This window comes from Stylophora pistillata, chromosome 3 (genome assembly GCF_964205215.1).
Source record: "Stylophora pistillata chromosome 3, jaStyPist1.2, whole genome shotgun sequence".
Taxonomy (NCBI): domain Eukaryota; kingdom Metazoa; phylum Cnidaria; class Anthozoa; order Scleractinia; family Pocilloporidae; genus Stylophora; species Stylophora pistillata.
This window is the reverse complement of record NC_142521.1, coordinates 11012990-11031233: the sequence shown is the minus strand read 5'-3', so window position 1 is coordinate 11031233 and position 18244 is coordinate 11012990. Positions and strand designations below refer to the sequence as shown.

Genomic DNA, 18244 nt, shown 5'->3' with positions numbered 1-18244 from the left:
GCGCACGAAATTCCCAGTGAACCAATGTTTCACAGAGTTGTTAATCATGGTATAACAATGCCTGATATTTTGTTAGCGCTATATTACCTTTGAATGCGCAACAGTGGTCACCCACAGCTAAACATCCAACAACTTAAATCTAGACTGTAAGGAGCTTCTCACTGGTCTTTAATGGTCAGAAAATATATTTTGATTTGGACGTCTGCCATTTTAACTTCGATCCTGAATACTATTCAAACGCGCTGCAAGACACTGCATCTCTCTTGGTCATTCCCAAGATATGCTTTAAATTGCGATGATTTCACAAAAAGGAACCAAGTTGAAGCCTGTTGCTGTTGAAAAAGATCTGGGTATATTGATTAGCCACGATTTGAGCTGGAATTATCGCGTCGATATTATCTCGTACAGATCTTAAAGGTAGACTACGGGTAGTTGCGAAGTCCGTCGCACGAGTCAAAGAAAAAAGTGAAAAAAATTGCTGTTAGCGCGCCGCGTGGAACTCTTAGAGTGACGCCGATGCGCTGCAAGAGCTTCGTGAGTAAGGCGCTCGAACTGAATTTTTTTCTTACTTGCGCGACAGACTCAGCCGAAAAGAAGGGACCTCCCGTTGTCTAGCTCATAGGATATATATAGCTTAAAACAGATTCAGCGCTAGACCACGAGACTCGAGGAATATTCTGAGCACGAGCGCCTTAATAAATGAAGTTTATTACCATTACCATTTCGTACGGAAATTCATGATCTAGTATTCTTTTTTAAATGTTTAAGAATATATCTAATTTAGATACTTTTGGGCCTCGTATCGTTTCTCTCTTACAACAAGCATTTAAGAAATGTAGACTATCTAACACTTGATGTCCCTTTTAGTCGAGCAGAAGCTTTTAAGAATTCCTTTTTCGAGTTTGTCGCTCATTGAGTGACCTACCTCTTAATATTAGGGAGTCTAACACCTTGTCAGTCTTCACAAGAATATGTTTATTTTTTTAATGATAAGTTCAGTGCTAATTTTTTTTATCGTAAGTATCATACTTTTGTTGTGAGGTAATCCTTGATACTGATTTTTAATAAAAATAGATAGATAAAAGATTAAGTAATAACGTTGGCGGCTTATTTTAAGGAATCTGTTATTCTGTTTTAAGCTGTCCTCAGAGTTATTGGATTGACCTGGAATTTCATTTAATTTGAATTTGTATTAAGATTAAAGAGTAGTGGCGGGGCGTATATGAGCAATCAGTGCGCACCAACAACGGTAATAAAGGGTCCTAAAGTTTGTTTGAAGTAGTTTCTTAGATTCGACGAAGATATCCACAATTAATTTTACAGAGCATTATGATACATAAAATGTATTAAAACAATTTTCTTATTTTTGTCTAAAATATATTCTGGGAGTGTCCCTTATCTGGTTCCGCCTATTTTTTGTTGATAAGGCTAGTCTAATTAAATGTTGTCGTGATCAGTGACTCGAACCATCAGGTAATCATTAGCAATACAGATAAGGTTTAACGTTTGAGGGGAGACTGAAAATAGCCTTGGGAACTATTATTACCTCTTTGTATGGGGTTAGCTGATGTTAGTCGACAATCAAACCATCGTCAACTGAAGGGCGAGTCTCCTGAACCGGAAGGTTTATTCTTTCTAGTCAGAGGTGTTTTGGAAGCGGCTCTCCGCAATGATGCAGCGGCAAACCTTTAAATCTAGCCGCGATATGGCTTTTGTTGTAATACCATACGACGCTGGCACTTTCTTTTCAGGCCGCAAGAGTCGAGGGAATGAAACGGGCAAGGATCGTACAAAAGTTTGTTCAATTATTGAAGAATGCATGAAAACACTTGAAGAGGTTGATCAAGCAACACATTTCTGCCCTGCCTCTCTAATATTTGAATTTTGATGCGTCGCGGAGCATTATGGGAGATGAACATTAATCGATAAAATGTGGTGCATACAAGGATATTGTGTTCTCTCTCGAGCAACTTTTATCAAAAGGAAAAAATATTTTCTTTAGAAAGTTGGAATGCAAGTAATGACATTAAAAATGTTTTCGCGTTTCCTGACAGGGAAGGACTTCAGTCCTCGAGCTGCCCGACGTTTCAGCAACGGTGGTGTGATGGAGTTTGATGTGTCCACTCGCTTTGAGATGGTAATGATAAAGGAGACAGGGTAACGAAGAATCATGTCTCATGTGAGTACGAAAAGAAAACAATGTAATTGCGACGTTGATGATGTATGTTAGTAGTTAAATAGGTTATTCATGATTATGTTATTTCTTCAAGTTGAGAGAGTACGATTTTTCCTTGAATGTGAGAGAGAATGGTTTTGTTTTAGGACCGAGTTATAACAGGTATATTTTAACATGAAAATATTGCATCTTCGTTTCTACCTCTGCATCTTCTACTTCTGCATCTTCCTTTCTAACTCTACATTTTATATATTTCAGTATAAATTTTTCTTTTTTATCTTTTATTAAATTTTATGTTGTTTGTCATTTAGTTGTCTGCTTTTACGATTTAATCTCGGTTTTGGTAGTCATCAAAACATTACTCAAAAGCCCACCATATGTATGCGTGTCTTTTAAATAACCAGAGTTTTAGGTGAGAAAATTCTGCTTAACGCTTAGCTCCCAAAGAAGACTTCTTTCAATTCGATTTTTTTTAAATCTTCCTGAGCACGTTTTTCGTCCCTCATTGTAGGAGATGAAATGTTTACTCCCTTGAAAGTGTACATAGTCAGTTTTCCACTTTTTTTTTTTTCAATCTTGCTTTGCACTGATTTATGTTTTGTCAGACAAAAACACTCATATTTTAAGTGACCAAGAAGACAACCAGTTTGTGTCGTTGGTCTTACGAGTTTTTCTCAGACGAGTTCTTTGAGAGTATTAGAGAAAAGCCTTTAAAAATGGAAAATAACCTGTCGTCTTTTGTTTTGTTTTGTTTTCGTATGTCAATTGAATAATAATGTAAAGTTCTGGAACTCAGTATCCGCAGCTGATCCATTAACACCTTTCACGTGCAGTAAACAAAACCGTACTTTGATGTACTCTAAGTAGCGCTCAAGCGGGAGAAATTGACAGGCCCATTGTTCGGAGAAAAATGGGATGCTTTGTCGTACTTAATTCGTCGTGATTTGTCTCGTTGTCGAGAATGGCACTGTGGAAGGAAATGTTTCACTTCCAAACCCTGCGTTTAAGTGAAGTTTACGAAAAATCATTGGTGGATTTGTCGCAACACATATTGATATTTGTCTCTCTCTCTTGTTTTAACGTTAGTCAAGTTGGACGTGTTAAGCGGTCATTTTAAGTCAGCAGGAATGCAATCAAATTGATAGCGTGACTCGACAGTTGGTTTGATTTATAATTTGTTAACATCTGCATCGGAAACTGGAGTATCTAATTTTTGTTTTTGTGACCGATTCTTAGCCCAGCTGTCTTCAGTTGTGTGTAAGCGGCGCGAATAAGACAAAGAAGTTTTCATTACTATGGTAAAGCAGCGTGAATCCTTTGCCACGATTGCATTTACGTTAACTTGCTCCACATAGTTTGCTTAGGGGAAGATCCAACTGTGACTAGAGGCGCAGTTTTTTTGCCAATCCTAGCACGTGTTAAGTTTTAGCATCGTTTACGATACGTGTCATCTTAGGGTTACGGAATATGTACTTGTGAAAATTAATTAGTCCCACATTGCTTAGTGAATTCTTTTACTAGACTTTGGAGCTTCCGTTCAATCACTATGGTGTTGCCTGATTTCATTTGCTGATTATCTCACTCTATCCTTTTCGGGCGACTTACTTTAATTGAGTTTGGTTAACATTTGTTGTAACCGGAAAGTTGGCCAGCATTCTTCGGTCATCTAGGGAAAAAGTGCGGATGTGGTCGCAAACAGTGTAAATGTATTCCATCTGTTGGTAACCGCGGCACGCATTGTATTTTCACGCTCGAGTTTTGGAGGAGTGAAATATGTAAACGATAACCTTTCGAACTATTTCTGTAAATTTACTTGAAACCGTTGTGTTTAATTTGCTTACTCCCTAAATTTCAACAAAAACTATTTCGGTGTTTAAATAATGGTCACCTTGTTATCAAGCCTTTTATATTATCTCCATTCCCTTTGCCTCGTGAACCTATCGTTCGTAATAGCAAACTGAACTGACGAACAACATATGATACAAAGTTGCCAGGAGAAAGCCTGGCAACCTCTACAAAGAACAAACTTTTTATTTGATTGCCTCCGTTTATCGATTTTGCCGATGTGAGACTTAGGTTATTGATTCAATAAGATTTGATTAAAAGTAAGTCCACCAAACAGACATGCGACGGGTGACGGAGGATTTGAAGGGGGAAGACTTGAAAATTATCCGAGAAGCATTTTGTGTTTCAATGAGTTCTGTGCGGTTTGACGGTAACTTGACTGCCGAACCTACAGAGTGTTAAGAGCCACTGCCATAAATATCGAGAACCCGCCGACAGTTGCAAAATTTCGTAATTAATTTTATTTTTTCGAAAGGAACCTATTAATGAACCTTTTTCGAAAATTATATCAAAAAGTTCAAAATACGCTTAGATGGCCGTTGTCCCCCCCCCCCCACCCCCGTAAAGCAGCAGAAAATTACGCAACCTCGGCAACTTTTTACGCTACAACGCTTGCAACGCAATCCCTCTTTTAAATTTTGTGTTAGCAGATGGTCCTTTTATCTCTTGGACAATACAAATTTCTTTTTATGTTTTCTCGTTAAAGTCTGAATAGTGACCCGTTGAAATAAAGTACTTCGCGTCTTTTTCGCAGAGGTAAAATAAACTGAGGTCAATTTCAGTGACCTGTCATTTATATGTACGTAATTATAATATACATCATATTAAAATTTATCCTTGTATTTTAGTTCCTGGTATTCTCTATCTTACCCCGCCGTAAGCGGCGCGTCTAGGTTTAAAAGAGTTCGGGCTATTTTTCCAAAAATGCAATGCGAACCGTTGAACAGCTATCACGACCCATTTAAAGGCCTTCAAAAAGGTGTGGTATGATATATTTCCAAATCAAAATATACATCACGTTAAAGCTTTACCTTTGAAGTTTAATTCCTCAGTGTCTTTCTTGGCCTGCGATAAGCGACGCGTCCAGCTCTAGCTAGAGGCTTATTCAAGTGTGCTCATATAGCGTTTAGATAACTTTTAGTTACGGGAAGGGCGAAGCCGTGTCACCAATCAACTGTTTCAACCCGAAAGCGAAATTCCGTTTCTGCGTTTAATATTTTTAAATAGAAACAGAAACCGGAATAATATAATTATGTGAGTTGTGTTCGTTTTCCAGTGCTGGAAGAATCACGAAAAGTTTATGTTTGCCTCAACACTAATTGGCACGATTCAAAGCCCTGTACACGGATTGATGGTTAGCGTGACGTTAATAAAGTAAAGATGAAGGAGTGAACAAAGAAAGGTAAGTGTTAGTAGTGACAGGAATCTCTATATGGGGAACATGATATAAGCCTCTCAAAGCACAATACTAAATTTTCGTTGAAAGAAATGAACGTAAAGACTGTTAGGGGTAACCTATCCTGGTACTGAAGTGCAGGGAGTTTGACTAGCTTGAGTATTGCGAAAACTTTTGGTTATAAGGAATACATTAATCATGTCTTTAGCCCTTCAGGCTGTCGTACACAGAAAAATTCACAGAAATTTCCAATATTTCTCTATTTCCTTAATTCAATAAAGAATAGTGACTTATCAAGATTTAGCTATCTATTTGAAGCGACACCTTATAACTAAAGCCAATACTCTAGGCCTGCCAAAATATTATCTTCGATAACTTCCGCTCTAAAAATGAAAATAACGGTAAGACGTGAACCCAACACAACTTTCCCCCATCCCTCTGCGAAAGTAGCGTACTTCCGGAAAGAAAAGGTCGCTTCAAAATTAAATTTAAAGAGATAGTGTTGCCGAATGGTCAGGTTGTCGGACTCGCAATCTAGAGGTCCTTCGTGAACACGAGTCCCTGGTCTGCCTGGCACTAATTAATTTTTTCCAGCCTTTCGGAAACGCCTTTTACAGAAAATATTCAATGACGATTCAATACAACTAAATATTTAACTTCTTAGCCTATGTCGCCAAAATATATGGAGGCCTGCTCTGTTCGAAATTGATTCGATAATGTGAAACAAGTAAAATTAATTTTGCGGCCATTCAAATAAATTTTGGCCCTGTTTATTTTAAATTTTAGTACAATTTCTATTTTTCATAGTGCCCTGCAATTTAGTATTTGTTATGAATTTTTTTACTTTTTGCATTATACGCAAATTATTTAGTCCTAATTTTTTTTCTTATGTGTTGCAATTTTTTTTGTTGGAAATAATTTTTGATCGAGTTATTTTTTTATTCCATGATGCACTGCGCGCTCCTCGTCGCGGGTGTAGAGGGCCACGGCCAATGTTTGTTCGAAATAATTGCACGCTGAAAATGACCAAGTGCGCGAATTCTTGATGCTATTTTGAATTGCCTCGCAGAAATATTGAAAGAGGAAGAAGGGATCGAGGGTTACAGATTTTCCCTCAGGATCTGAAGCGAGTAATAAATCTTTTCTTCTTGCCTCGTAAGATATCGAATGGATGGATGATCTAAAAGAACACATTTGTGAGAGTTCAAAGCTAAGTGACTGTACTGGAACAGATAGAATTGTTGAGGTCACCGCACATTTGCAAATCAATTGTTATCAACCTTTATTCGCTTGATGTTTGACTGTTACCTCATCGATGCGGTACTTGTTTAAGGCAATCAAAAGACAGCCTGTACACTTAAGTCATGTTTTTCTTAATACTTTTTCAATGAAATGAGTTAGAATGTGTGGGTCCAGTAAAATTGCGTACCCCCACCACGTAGGGAATCAACAAAACGAAACCTTCACCCTTCTTGTTTGTTGACCTCCCTCTCCTCCGGGATTCCTGATTCTCACCTTGTGGGAGTCTTGGTAATTTTCTAAAATTTTAAACAATCACAAGACCAAGCATCTATCATTGTTTGAGAAGCTAGGGGGGAACTGACATCGAACTGATATACTTAAATCCGTTAAAATCGTTGAATCTTTTTGGTAGTCAATTTATGCCTTGAAACTGCCAATGTGATCGATATATCAGAGTATAATTCTGATAAAATACTGTTGGTTTCTTTGTTTGTTTGTTTTTTGATTGAAAACATCGAAGTGCAAAATACAAATGGAGAGACTAGTATTCGTGAAATTAATTTTTTATTTACTTTCGTAGGCGAAAAATACATTTCTGGTATCCAAAAGGAATACAACCATGATTTTTTATTTTTTACGAAATGTTAAATTTCAAGTAGAAATAGGAAAAGTTTTGCGTCTCAATAAATGGTTTTATTTACATTTTTGTTATGTTTTTTTAATTTCTTCCTGTTTGGTATCAGACAAACTAAAAAAACTTTAAACCTTTGATAAATAGAAAATTTAGTTATTTAAAGTTCATCAGGAACCTATGATGTAAAAAGATTCAAAGTTTAGTGACAAAGATGCCCTTGCTTTCATATAAAGAGTTGAAAAATTAACCTGTTTAATTACAAATAACACAAACCTTACTTTGGTATTGTAACCCTCATGTTCTATCCCCACTTGATATCACCATTATCTTCTTTACTAAATATTAATGATATTTCAATTTCATTTTTGGTTCAATTTCATTTCTTTATCTTTAGTAGAGTATGAATGAATTTAAAGAAGAAAAAATAAAATTTGAACCACGAATGAAACTAAACAATAGCTTACAATAAAGGGTAAAGTAACTTAATTGTCCAATTCACGATTATTAAATGTGAAAAATGAAAATTTTTATATTTTGCGTCCAAGCTATTTTATTTCTTAACCTAAAGTAATGTACCCTATAGAACCGAACTGGAAGGGTAAACTCAGCCCCTTCTCTAATTAATTTGTAATGGCAATTCATTCTGTCTTTCAGGAATAAACGTAGATTGGCAGTGTTATGGCAGTGAGAATGAATTTGATTAATCAAAAAACTTTTCAGTGTTTATGATTGGCTTTCAACAGTACAACGTTATTACCATCATTATTTTTAATGTTATTATTATTATAATATTTCTTTTTGAAAACGCCTGAAGTCAGGGGCACCTCCATGCAAATCATGAGAATAGGTTTCCAAATACAGACTTTATTAAACACATGATTTCCTTGTAGACAGACATATATGACACACATGTGATTTACTAAAGGTAAACTAACTTTGAACTTACATAGTCCCAAATGGCAGCTAATTCCAAGCATATCCTGTGCAAAGAGAGAAGAAAAAAAAAAGATGAGGAATACTTTTCTTTAACGGAATAAGTCAGGTAGTAGTCGGTAAGGTGCTTTTTTAAACGAATGGCTCTCTTCAATGTAGTCCATGCCGCGATGTTTATTCTTTATCATTTAAAAACGTTTCTTAAGTCACGAAGCCTTGCCAAAACCTACGTTGATAATAGTTTGATCGAATATTGCTTCAAAATCGAATTGAGTAGATCTAATTATGTAAACTCGAAGCTGATCAAGACCCATCCCATTTGAGTTAATAAAATGTATCGTGCAGTCTCCACTCAGATTAAAAATGTTATGCTAACCTGATTTCATATTTGTTTTTAGTGTTAAACCATGTACTCCTCTGTTAATTTATTTCCTTTTAATGAAACTTTTTGTACATGTGTATTGTGTATAAGCCCCGCTTAGAAAGAACTTAATCACATATTATTTAATAACCGCTTGCTTGTTTATGATGTTATTGTTGTTTACGTGGGGGTGTGACGTGTGTCAAAATGTCATTGGAACAGGAAGAAGGTAAGCAGAAATTGATTGATAAGAACTGACCTTTGCTAAATCAGTTTGTCTTGCTACTCTAACTGGGACGAAATTAATGAAATGTGCCGTTTTAGATCAGAAAAAACCTAAGAACTTTTCAAGGAACTCACCGAATTAATAGCGCAAATTGGTCATCGAATACTGCGAAACTTTGACTTTTAACATTTAAACAAATTGATTATGAGTACCACTAAAAAGAGGCTTAAAAGGTTTACCTTACCTCAAAATGAAATATATAATGCACGTTGTGGTCCTATGTGGTCTACTATTCCTCATGAGGAGGAGAACAGCTATTACAAAAGACATATACATCTCACTGTAATGAAAATAAAAGTATGCATTATATATGTGATTAAAATATATATAGTTAGAGAAACGTTAGTTGTATTTCTCTTTGTAGTGTGGGGTTGCTATTTCATCCTTAACTCTGGAAGCTGTTTCGATAATAATAATAATTTCCATTAGCTGAACTCATAAAAATTAGACTGCATCCCCCATGCGAACATCAGCATAACACTCTGCACATGAGGATTTCACAACATTGTGTATTTTTGTCGTCATTTTGGATATCTACTTCGGTATATAGACAGTTCTACCTCTATCACAATTTCTGCCCTGATCCGTAACTGCAAATCTATGAAATAACAAAACCTAAAGTATGATTTTTATCAAAACTTTTCGTCCGCTGTCTCTCGAATTCGAACTGATTTCAACACATGCGTTTGGCTGTCGCAATGACTTTCATGTCACGATAATACCTATTAGGGGAAAATGAAACAGAGGAGCAGTAAGAAATGAGGCTCAGCGGTAATCGTAGAAGTAGCTTGGTTTTCTTTTGAAAGAAGTTTCGAATTTTTACAGACAATAAAGATTCTACAATGAAACCACATCAGATTTATATAGGCAAGTCGCATCGCCAACGAATTTTTACAGACAAGTCGCATCGCCAAAACCTCGTGACAGACAGACTTCAGTAAGAGGTTGGAGAAAAAAGACGCTTACCGTGAAATCAGTGTTCATTTCGAATATGAAAGTGTAACTAGAAGTCGCTACATACCCAATAGAGCTCCTCAAAACCCATAATGTTTTTTTGGTTGATGCTTTCCACCCACGCAACTTTAGATCCGATTGATCCATTTTATTAATAGAATCATGACGCCCAGTCTCGCTCTTCTGCTCGTATTGGTTATGCGTTAGGTGTGGTCTAATGAACACTCTGACTGATATTATGGACTCAAGGGAAAATATAGCTCGATTAAATGGGTAGCGCTAATGATATACCTGCTTCCATCGATTGAACTCTTCTGAAGAGATTGCATGCTGTAGTTGATAAAATGAGATATTCTATCCATCCTAACATAGATCACCGTTTCCTGTAGCTCCACCGCGTTGGTACTGTAGTTGCCACGAAGAGGTTTCTTATTCCCAGTGGTATGTAGGGAAGCAACGAAGGTCTTTCGCCGCTGTTTATCTTTGACCAGCTTTCGAAGCCTCCGTTCTGTGGCGACGCCTTGTTGGTCGATTCTCCGAGACTAGTGACGCTAACTTCCATACAGTAACCATCCTTACAATATGCTTTAAACGGCATTAGAATGCCACTCACTCGTTTACTGCCCATTATGCCTAGTGGTATGTGGGGCAGCAACGAAGGTCTCGCCGCTATTTGTCTTTGACCAGCTTTTAGATTGCTCTCCATCTGCCTTTAAAGCCTTCCCCTTTCTTCTTTGTAGTATGCCGTCCTGAATTCTTAGACAGGTCTTTGAATGTGCGAATCGTTGATTCGATGAAACGTGTGTTGAAGGCGTCTGATTCGCAAAGTCGACCAATTAACGGAGACTTAAGAACTGAGTTCGGAAGCCAAATAAATGGAGCTGAACTTTGTTATTTGTTTCGCAGAACTCAGTCAATGATCCATGAAGATCTTGGGGTACATATCCGCATAAGATGGTCTTTCAAATTAATAACGATTTGAACAACCTCTGAATTGTCTCGCCCAACGTAGAAAGTCCTCCTACGTATGGAAATTTATGACTAAATCGTAATTCACGTAACTTTTATTCCGGCTTTGATGGTAATGTCTGTGGTTAGCAACCGTGAAAGTAAAGGTATTCAAAATCAGTGTGTCTAATTTGCATGTAAATCTCTTCAAAAGGTTTACTAAAAACAATCAAAGCTATCCAGGGCTCGGTCACGCCATTACAAACCCAGGTCACTGCACGCGATACTAATCCAAGGTAGCCTTACTCCAATCGTAAGCATCAAGTGTAAAACCTGAACAAAACCGGACAAGTTGACTAAAAGAATTCACCTTTATCTACAATTAAAATACTTAAGACAAAAATTGAACAGGATCGAAGCATCTTATTATCTTAACCGTGTCTTGACGGAAGCCTCAACACAAGTAAACCGCTTTCGTTACATCTAGTGTGGTAATATAAATAGTGACATTTGATAACAAGTTGGTCTTTGAAATCACATTTGAATGGCCGTCAAAGTTCATCTGGTATCTGTGAATAAAGAAGGGAATATGAAAATCTAAGAAGATTGTGCGCAGTTAAAATTATTAGGCTCGTGTTTGAGTTATTTCTATTTGCAAAAAGATGGTTACTTTGTCTTTGTAACTTTTGAGAAAGAGGTACAGCTGAAAAACTGTTAACATTTCCGAATCTTAAAATATATGTAATTAAAATTTATTAGGCTTATCGACCCAAAAACAGGTAAGCTGCTTACCCATGTTAAAACTTCTTGACCTTCAGTGCTGTGGTGGTGCCTACGAGGAGAAGAATCAATAAACAAAATATCTGAGACATCGAAAAATTGAGTGAAGTTATGCGTACACCAGATTGGTGTTCTGCTAAAAAAAAGTGTAGCAAAATTGATCATGACTTCAGTAAAGAGACATGTGATGTGAATAAAAAATAAAGGCAACAGCTACAGGATATTGTATTGATACATTTCTAGATTTTCAAAGCTAAAGTGCAAAAAAAAAAAAAAAAGGAATAAATAAGTTACATGCAGTTGTGAAGTAAACAAGCAGTAGAACCTAAGTTTTAATCGGAAACTATACAATTTCTTGGTGGCTTCAGTTCATATGCACCGTGGTAAAAAAGTAAAAAGAAGCTTGGCTATGATTTCTGCGTTTTGTTAAAGTTCGCCATTTGCAGACTTCATCCTGGTTCCCAGGTTTTCACTATGAATATTATCAACGTATTTACTTTCAAAGCAATATGACTTGGAGTGAAGGGAGAATTCGAGGTAGTTATGTTAACCCGGTACGCAAAGAAGCTTAACTTAGCTAAACTCACATTCGAGTTATTTTTTTCTAAGCTACCTGACCGTGAAAGAAAAATGCAACTGCATAAAGCACAGTGTGTGCCGTACGATAACTCTTGTTTCCCCTCCTTCCAGGAAGGTTTGAACTAATTCATACTGTGTAGCAACCTCCATTTGTGTAGAAATGTATTAAGTAAATTAGTTGCCATAAGTTCAATGGATTTTACAATTTTGTTGTCCATGATATCGTGAAAAGATAAGTTGTTGACATTTAGAAGAGTGTCTTCTTCATCATCTTTACTATTTTTCCATTGAAAGTTCCATTATGCCTCAAAAGAAGTGAATTAATCCAAGTAGGAAAATTGTGCCAATATATAGACCTTATGAAGGAAACATGGGCACTAAATGTTACATTTCTTCTTGGGAGGCACTTTTTCTGTTATTATTTGGTTAAAAATACCCTCGTGTTGACGTGATAATAGCAACATGACATGTATCCAGAATAATAGTCAAAATGTCTCCTTTCCATGTGTACTCCGATATGGTCTTGCCTACTTGAGAAACTGTGTGAATAAGAAATCCATAAAAAGGTATTTAAATGGAATATAAGTATCCCACTGAAGTACATTTATGAACACGTAATAGAGACATTTGCTATTGTTTTACGGTAAGAAGTTGTTTTGCTTTTTCCTGCGTTAACTCGGTACACCACGTAATTTTTTAAAAAGCCCACTGATATATTTCACCTTTTCTTTGTTTTTGTGGGCCTTACCGTATATTGCAAAGTACGCGTATGCTGAATCCAGTTCCCTCGTCTTCAGCATTAAGGAGAAAATGTCCTAGCGGCACTCTCCTGGAGCTGCGACCGTGCTAGGAAATTGAGTCAAACGAAAAATTTTCGAAAAAGAAATTTGCTTATTTATCAAGGTCGATGCTCAGGGCACTTACGAAATTGCCTCGAAATCCACCAGGGAAAGCCATTCAGCTGAAAATGCCCACAAACTACCCAGCATAAAATGAAACTGCGAACCGCTGACTTAAATTCGAAAGGAAGTGGGAAGGGGGAGTGGGGAGGGGAGTAGTGATTGTAACCCCAGGGGAGAAGGGAATGCACAATCGGACTTCCTTCTTTTACCTTACCAACTGTTAGTTAATTACCGACGACTTAAAGTTAGATGACCTTTGTGAAGACGATGGAATTTGTGATGGGTGAGGACTTCCATCTATACAGTATAGCATAAATCTCGTTTGTTATACCGCTGACTTAACAATGTCGAAAGCGCGTGTTATTGCTGTGCTTAAAGGTGATTCTAAAGAGCAAAGCAATTGGTAAGCGCAAAATTGTTTAGAAAACCCGCGAACGTCTTGGCAAAGGAAGTATACTCATGGTATTTTACAAGGAAAAACAGATATCAATCTTCTACGAAAGAAGTTTTGATGCATTTTCCCTCATCCCTCTCCCCAACTTTAAAGACTGAGTTAGCAGCCTACTTGTATACAGTAGCTGTGACATTTCCTTTCATTCAACAGAGATGCGCATCGGAAAAGAAAGGAGAACAATCCAAAAAATCTTCTCTGCGGCTAGCGTTTCTCTTATGAGAGTAAGTCGGCCGGTAGTATTACAGAAGTGTTTATTTGAAGGGAATCGCTACGAAAATTTTTAGAAACATTGTCTTAGACAGGCTATAGTTATGAGGATTGTACACTGAGTCATACACCAACCTTTGTAGTGGCTAGGTAGACCCTCTTCCACAATTTCCGCCGTTGATTTTATTTTCCTTCATAGTTTGTGTACTTTGTGTGAACCCCCGTCCAATTTATGGTGGCCAACCCATCGTCGTCTCCATTCTTGCTGAACTTTCTGTCCACTTTGATATTGCCTCGCCTTTCAACTTGATTCTCCGAGTACAGTGACACATAGTGGTCTTCTGTCACTACGTCACCTTTGAATTTGCCACCTGACCGTGGTCGAATTCTAAAACCAGTTTCTGTACAACTACCACCAGAACATAGTGCTCTGGATAGCCGTAAAATATTCAAGATCACTTCTAAGAAGCAGGTTTTTTTACATGCTCAGCTAACACAAGATTGTCAGTTCTGAAACGAAATGCGTCAAACAGTTAATGTCTGCCGTACGATAAAGTGTCAATGTCAATAAATATTAGTGCAGCCTTTATGAAAAACGTCTCTGCGTGAGCTACTTTTCGCTTTGACTGAAAGATAGTTTAAGCAACCCCAGGTTAATTTTATTGCTCGACGGCGAAAAATCAAGCAATGAATGGGATGTTCCCACGATTTTTATTTCCTTCAAGAAATTCATAGTAAAACCAGTATTAGAGTATGCTCCACTTTCTTTTTGTAGTTATTTGAAATTTCGTATCAGCCGTGGAGGTCATGGTTATTTATTGCTTTTGAGAGTTGATTTTCATGTGCAAACAGATAGACGTTTGCCGCTTTTAAAAGTTTGCTTTAAAAATGTTTACTTTTAAGATGTTTACTTTTAAAATGTTTTCTTTTAAAACGTTTGCTTTAAAAATGTTTGCTTTTAAAATGTTTACTTTTAAAATGTCTACCTCCAAAATGTTTACTTATATCGCGCTGGGCATTAGTAAGTAAGTAAGTAAGACTTTATTTAACGAGGGTAACATGTGACAGTAATGAAACTGATGAACTAATGGCCCTCGAAAATTAAAATTCGGAAAAAAAAGGAATTGTAACAAACGTAACAATATTAGGAATAATTAAAATAAAATAATTAACCTATATACATCATAAAATATTTAAAAATATAAAAAAAATTATAGGAATAATTTGCTAAGAATTTGATTATCTAAAATTATTTTAAAAAGGGAACGCTTAAAACGTTTTACACTGGTACTCCGTTTGATGTCCACACTCAAATTATTCCATTCTTTCGTGGCTCGCACAGCAAACGCTCGACCCCCTTCAGAACTTCTCTTAAAACGCGGGCACATTAAGTTTAAATTACAGAAACGGGTTTGTCTATTATGAGTGTCAGAGTTTCTGATAAGAATATCATTTATATATTGCGGGGTATTTCCATTAAGCCTTTTGTAGGTTAGAGCGCATCGGTTGACGTATGATTCAGCATAAAAAGGAACCCAGTTTAAGGTGTTAAATAAGCCGACAGAAGGTGCTGTTCTTTCGGCATCAAGGATAATTCTAGCCGCACGTTTTTGAAGACGCAGGACTTTCAAAAGATTTTCTTTACTGCAAGAAGTCCATGTCGTGCTACCGTAAAGCATTACAGGTTTAATGATCGTAGAGTAGTATATGTCACGTTGATTGCGTTTCAGATAAGGACTTGTGTGACGAAGGAGTCCAATACGTTTCGCCAACTTTTTGCATAACTCCTCAATTTGGCGATTAAATGAAAGATCCTGATCCAATGTTATCCCAAGTAGTTTGAAATCAGTAACATGTTCGATATTGCTTCCATTCAGGCTAACATCTATTGAGGTAGAGGCGAGGAGGTTCCGCAAACGTTTGCCTGTTACCAGCATGGACTTCGTTTTCTGAGAGTTAATGAACATTTTGTTTCGTGCTGACCATTCATCTAAACGTTTGAGATCTTGATTTAAAGCCTGTGTCAGATGAGGAACATTTTCCCAGCTAGAGCATTTTGATAAAGTTGTGTCGTCAGCATAAACGTCTAGTGTTGAATCACGTATACTTAAAGGCATGTCATTTACAAACAATAAGAAGAGAATGGGTCCTAAAATTGATCCTTGAGGTACTCCTTGTAGCAACTGCTTACTGGTAGAACAGCAGCCATTTATACGCACATATTGTTTTCTTCCAGTGAGATATGACCCAAACCACTTTAATGATATATCGTTTGCTCCATAAATAGATAGCTTCTTAAGTAGAAGCTCGTGATTTATCACGTCGAAAGCCTTTCTAAAATCGACAAAAGCTAAGCCAGTTACCATATTATTATCCATATTAAAGAGCAGTTCATCAGTTAATTTAATCAGTGCCGTTTCCGTGGAGTGAGTAGGAAGAAAAGCTGACTGGAGGTTGTATAGCAAATCATAGCTGTGCAGGTGTTTGCGGAGAGATGTTGCAACGTGTCGTTCAAGGATCTTAGAAAGAACGGGTAATACAGAAATTGGTCGATAGTTGCTTGTGTCTTCACGAGAGCCACTTTTAAATAAGGGAGTAATTTGAGCGGTTTTCCATGACGAAGGGAAACATCCAGTGGAGATGGAAAGATTCATAAGGCGACAAAGGGGGTGGACCAGAACAGATGCCGCTAACTTAAGCACCTTCGCACTAAGGCCGTCACATCCAATTGCCTTACTTGAAGGGATCTTTTTAATCAAGCATTTGCGTCTCAGTAATAGGTGGTATTTCAAAGGATTGATTGCCTGACTTTGACTTTACAAATTCGTAGAGAGCCAGATCATCAAAAACTAAGTCTGCGACGTGCTGACTGTCAGGGGTAATCTGTGAAGCAATGTTGATAAAAGCGTCATTCATATTTTCAGCAATTTCTTGTTTATCTGTTACGACGCCATTCACCGTAATTAATTGCCTGATAGAAATTGGGTCATTCTTGACACCGCTTAAAGTCTTAAGCGCCCTCCAGATTCCTTTGGGGTTCCCTTTGTTCTTATCTATTGTTTCCTGGAAGAAACATCGTTTTGCATACTTTATCAAGTTTGACGTTTTGCATTTAGCACGAGTGTACAAAGACCAGTCGATTGAAAGGTTTGTACAACGGGCTGTTTTCAGCAGATCATCTCGTTGACGTATCAAATCCATAATTTCATCATTCATCCAAGGGGGCTGGTTTTGCCTCTTTACTCGCCTGTTTTTCCAGGGCAAATGCTGATCGAGAACCTCATTGAGCATACTCTCAAGGGCATTCAAAATATCGTCAATGTCTTCAAATACGAATGCAGTGTCCCAAGGGATACGTTCTAGTGATTGAAGGAGCTCATCTAAATTCAAGTTCTTTGTTTCCCGATAGGAAATTGTCGTATGTTCTGACTCACAATCTCTTCTTTGTTTGGCGTATTTACGCTGAATAATTAGAGGAAGGTGGTCCACAAGTCCAATATTTAGGACTGATGTTTTTACAATAAATGCTGGATGACTTGTATAGCAATGATCTAGGCATGTACCACTCTTAGGTCTTGTAACAGAAGAAATAACTTGGTTAAGGGCCATGTTTTTCAGAGCTTTGGCCAACCTATGACTATTGTAGGCATGAACCAAATAATTAATATTAAAATCACCTACAATAATTGTCTCACGGTTCTGCAGATAAGCATTTTCAATATTCTTCTCGATCCTCGAATCGTTGTCAACATTCGAAGAAGGCGGACGATATAGAGCACCTACTAGAAGCGGTCTTTTCGAATTGAAGGGGAAAATGTCCAACCATAAAGTTTCAATCTCCTTGTCTTCCAGGTCAATGCGGCGGTTTTCTTTCAGCCTGAAGTTGACATAAGCTAGAATTCCACCACCGTGTTTTACTCCGGGTCTGTCCTTTCTGTACATCACATAGCCAGGAATTTCAAAAACAGAATCTGGAACTTTTGGTTTTAAGAAGGTCTCAATCAGAAATAGCACATCAATTTCAGGGTGGCTTGAGGTTAAGAAATGTCTTATCTGTTCAAACTTGGAATCGATCAATCTGTTGATATTCCACTCGCAGATCTTCAGGCCAACATTCGTTTTACCTTTACACTGTACATTGATTTGCTTGCTTTTCCGTTGAGCAATGTCTTCATTTGGGCCAGGGTTTGCCTCAACATCACCACTTAATATTACTCGCCGTGTGAGTTGGAAATTGCGGGAGTTATCCGTAGCATACGGAAAACGGTTCGAAAGATAATGTTTCCCGCGAGTGTTTGGTCGCATTGATGATTCGATTCTCGAAGGATTAAAACCATGGAAGGCATATTGTACACTGAAGGACTCAGCAGGCAGTTGATTCACAGACACACCATCCCAGTTGAAGAACTGAACAGACGCCAAAAGCAACAGGAAAGTAAAAACTTCAAGGGACTCTGGAGCCACATTAACCCACAACCGACCGCCATCTTGAATCGAAGCAACTTCAAGCATTGGTTGTGAAAGGACTTATTGCAGGACGCAGCATG

At 37.4% G+C, this 18244-nt stretch overlaps 2 protein-coding genes across 4 annotated transcripts in view; one reads left to right on the top strand and one right to left on the bottom strand.

The window, feature by feature from the left end:
* The window catches only part of LOC111321112 (uncharacterized), a 34288-nt gene that overhangs the window by 11229 nt on the left and 4815 nt on the right, over window positions 1-18244 (top strand). For all 3 annotated transcript variants that reach the window (XM_088753350.1, XM_088753347.1, XM_088753348.1), the window contains exons 4-5: window positions 2055-2179; window positions 5298-5423. In XM_088753350.1, coding sequence (XP_088609476.1) covers window positions 2055-2105 — 51 coding nt within the window. In that variant the 3' untranslated portion in view covers window positions 2106-2179; window positions 5298-5423. The remainder of the gene's footprint in view (window positions 1-2054; window positions 2180-5297; window positions 5424-18244) is intronic.
* Window positions 16449-18209, bottom strand: LOC148734499 (uncharacterized). Its single transcript, XM_088752781.1, has one exon. It carries the CDS (start codon window positions 18207-18209, stop codon window positions 16449-16451), a length of 1761 nt encoding a protein of 586 aa, XP_088608907.1.